At 53.3% G+C, this 2,664-nt stretch overlaps 1 protein-coding gene across 1 annotated transcript; it reads left to right on the forward strand.

The window, feature by feature from the left end:
* Window positions 1-1,021: 1,021 nt before the first annotated feature.
* Window positions 1,022-1,644, forward strand: FERD3L (Fer3 like bHLH transcription factor). The gene has a single exon (XM_071738672.1). The coding sequence runs from the start codon at window positions 1,022-1,024 to the stop codon at window positions 1,589-1,591; it is 570 nt and encodes a 189-aa protein (XP_071594773.1). The 3' UTR covers window positions 1,592-1,644.
* Window positions 1,645-2,664: the final 1,020 nt, after the last annotated feature.

Raw genomic sequence — 2,664 nt, forward strand, 5'->3', positions numbered from 1 at the left:
TAGAGGTGGGGTCTGTTGTGGGAGGGTAAAGATACAACCCCTAACCTCTTCCAGCTTCCCAAGACAAAAGCAAACCAATCCCTAATGTCCGTCCGCAAGGAAACCTTGATCAAAGAAAGGCATTCAGCGGTGTCGGGTGTTACGGGTGTGTTTATATGCATTTCACGGTATTTTGCGCTATGTATCCAGCATTATCAGTGAGTGCAGACAGGTTGATTCCTCTGTGTGCTGCCGGTGGCTGGGACGGCTCTACCAAAGGTGTGAGAACAACCACTGCCTTTAATAGGACCCCACTTATCCTCATCTCAGGAGGAAGGAGTTTTAAAGCAAGTGCTTTGAGGTTGCCTGAACCTAAATGAGCTTTACGAAACAGCCTTTTGCTGGAAAGATGTTTGAACTCTAGTTGAAGGGGATTTAGGTGGAACCGAGAGACGATTCCAACAGTTACTACCGGGAATGCAATATCGGGTCCCCTACAATGCTTACTTAGGCTAATGGAGGTCCTGTCATTCAGCTCCCATTGCGCTAGGATACAGGGCAAACATTCCCCGGTGACCCTCTGCGTGCAGGTCCCCTCTTCAGGACATCATTAAAAGCATACAAGCACTTGCCTGACATCAATTGTCAGGCTGGCTCTCAGGGTTCACAGATCCCGACAGAAAGCAAGAAAACACGCCTGGTGGAGACCCGGCTCTGCGGCTTCGGGCTTTAAAGAGGCTGAAAATCGCTTGGTTGCGGGCGTGCAAGAAGACACAAAAGTGCTCAGCAGGTAAGAGCGGAGGGTTTTGCCAAGAAGGAACTGCCCTTGATCCCTGTGACAGGATTGACTCGCTGGGGACTCTTCTCTCGGGAGCACCCACGCGTCCCCAAGGGGACTGCCTGTCTCTTCTCATCAGCATCACAGCGAAAAATTTTACAGTCCCTCTTTCTAGCCCTGCTAATCCTGTTATCTGGGCGGTTATAAATATTAACGCCGCTGGGGATAAGGATGGGGGCTAGATTAAGCCCTCTCTGAAGTAAGATGTCAGCCAGCCTCTTCCCAGCCCACCAGCGCTCGGGGCTGCTGGATGAGTTGCAGGGCAGAGCCCCGCAAACGCCCTGCCCAGAGGGATTTCTGGGCACCTCGGTGCTGGATTTTGTGGCCGACTTCTCTCTGGGCTCCCCACAGACCCCTCCTCGAGCCGGGCAAAGCCTGGAACTCTGCGAGGTCACCTCCGGGCCTCCCTTCGGGGACAGAGCCTTGTCTCTCCGGGAAGGGATGGCTCGAGGGCTGCCCCTGGCTGCCTTCGGAGATGGAGATCCTGAAGATGAAGAAGACGACGAGGAAGAGGAGAGGATGCGGAGCGCCTCCCTCCTAGACAGACCCAGGAGAAAGCGGGTTATCACCTACGCGCAGCGTCAGGCTGCCAACATACGGGAGAGGAAGAGGATGTTCAACCTCAACGAGGCGTTTGATCAGCTGAGGAAGAAGGTCCCCACCTTCGCCTACGAGAAAAGGCTCTCCCGGATAGAGACATTGCGCCTGGCCATAGTGTACATCTCCTTTATGACTGAGCTCCTGGACGGCTGCAGCAGGCAGGAGACGAGCTAGGGAGCGCCAGGGCCCGGCGGGACGGGGCTGTGGGCCGGGCACCAACCACGGAAAAGAGCAGGTGGCCCCGAGGGCCTCCTCCTCAGGACTTGGCTCCTGCCTCAGCTTCTCTCAGAGCAGCCAGCGCCATGTAGGTGCGGGAAGCAAAACGAGGAGTGTTTGGGAAAGCGTGTGTTGGGGGCAGGGGGAGGAGTAAGGGAGAGAAGGAGTGGAGAGGTTCATATGTGTAGATTTGCTAATATATATCATTTTTGTAAAGGAAAGGGGGGAAAATGAAGGAAGGTCTGAGACCCTCTGGGTTTGCCTTCTGCTTGCTTTAAAATTCTTGCAGTTTCTTGCTTTCGAGAAGGCTCAGCCAGGACAGCAGAGCCATTCCAGTTTGTGGAAAGAGCTTCCAGCGGATCCAGCTGCCTGCTAGGGACTAGGAATATCTCGGTGTGTGCATTTTAACCTAGAGCTTTCTGCCTTTTTTTTTTTTTTTTTTTTCTTTCTTCCAAAAAAATAAACAACAACTCCCTTTTCTTTGAAATCCCGCCTGCCAAATCCATGACGTGTGTCACAGGGCCAGTAAAGCGGAACATCTGGACACAACCGTTTGTTGTCACGATTCTCTTCCCGGGACCAGATTTGCTCTTGCCTGTGGGCGGCCAGCGCTGTCACTCGCACTGAGCAGGAGCTGGCGGACGGGAACCCGGCCCGGCCCGGCCCGGCCCTCTGCGGGTCGGCCCGGGGATGGACCAAGGCATTGCGGCTGGCCGGGCCGTCCCGCAGCCTTCCCGGCACAGCCGGGGCCGGGCATGGGAAGCCGTCTGCTCCCGTCTGGGAGAGAAAACTTGCGGGCTTTGATTTTGAAGAGGTTACGGAAAGCCCTTATCCTTCTCAGTTTTTTGGGGTTTTGTTTTTGTTTGTTTTGGTTTGTTTTTTTTTTTTTTTCTTACCCTCACTGTTTCGTTCCCGCAAGGGGATAAAATAAATAAATAAATAGTGCAAAGCCGAAGAGGGAGGGAAGAACCCTAGGGGGTGGGAACAGGGTACATCGCAGTGATTTTTTTAAATGTTATTTTTATTTTATT

This window comes from Heliangelus exortis, chromosome 2 (genome assembly GCF_036169615.1).
Source record: "Heliangelus exortis chromosome 2, bHelExo1.hap1, whole genome shotgun sequence".
In the NCBI taxonomy this organism is placed as follows: domain Eukaryota; kingdom Metazoa; phylum Chordata; class Aves; order Apodiformes; family Trochilidae; genus Heliangelus; species Heliangelus exortis.

Coding starts and splice junctions, on each gene's coding strand:
- FERD3L (XM_071738672.1), top strand. CDS start 1,022: ATGTCAGCCAGCCTCTTCCCAGCCCACCAGCGCTCGGGGCTGCTGGAT.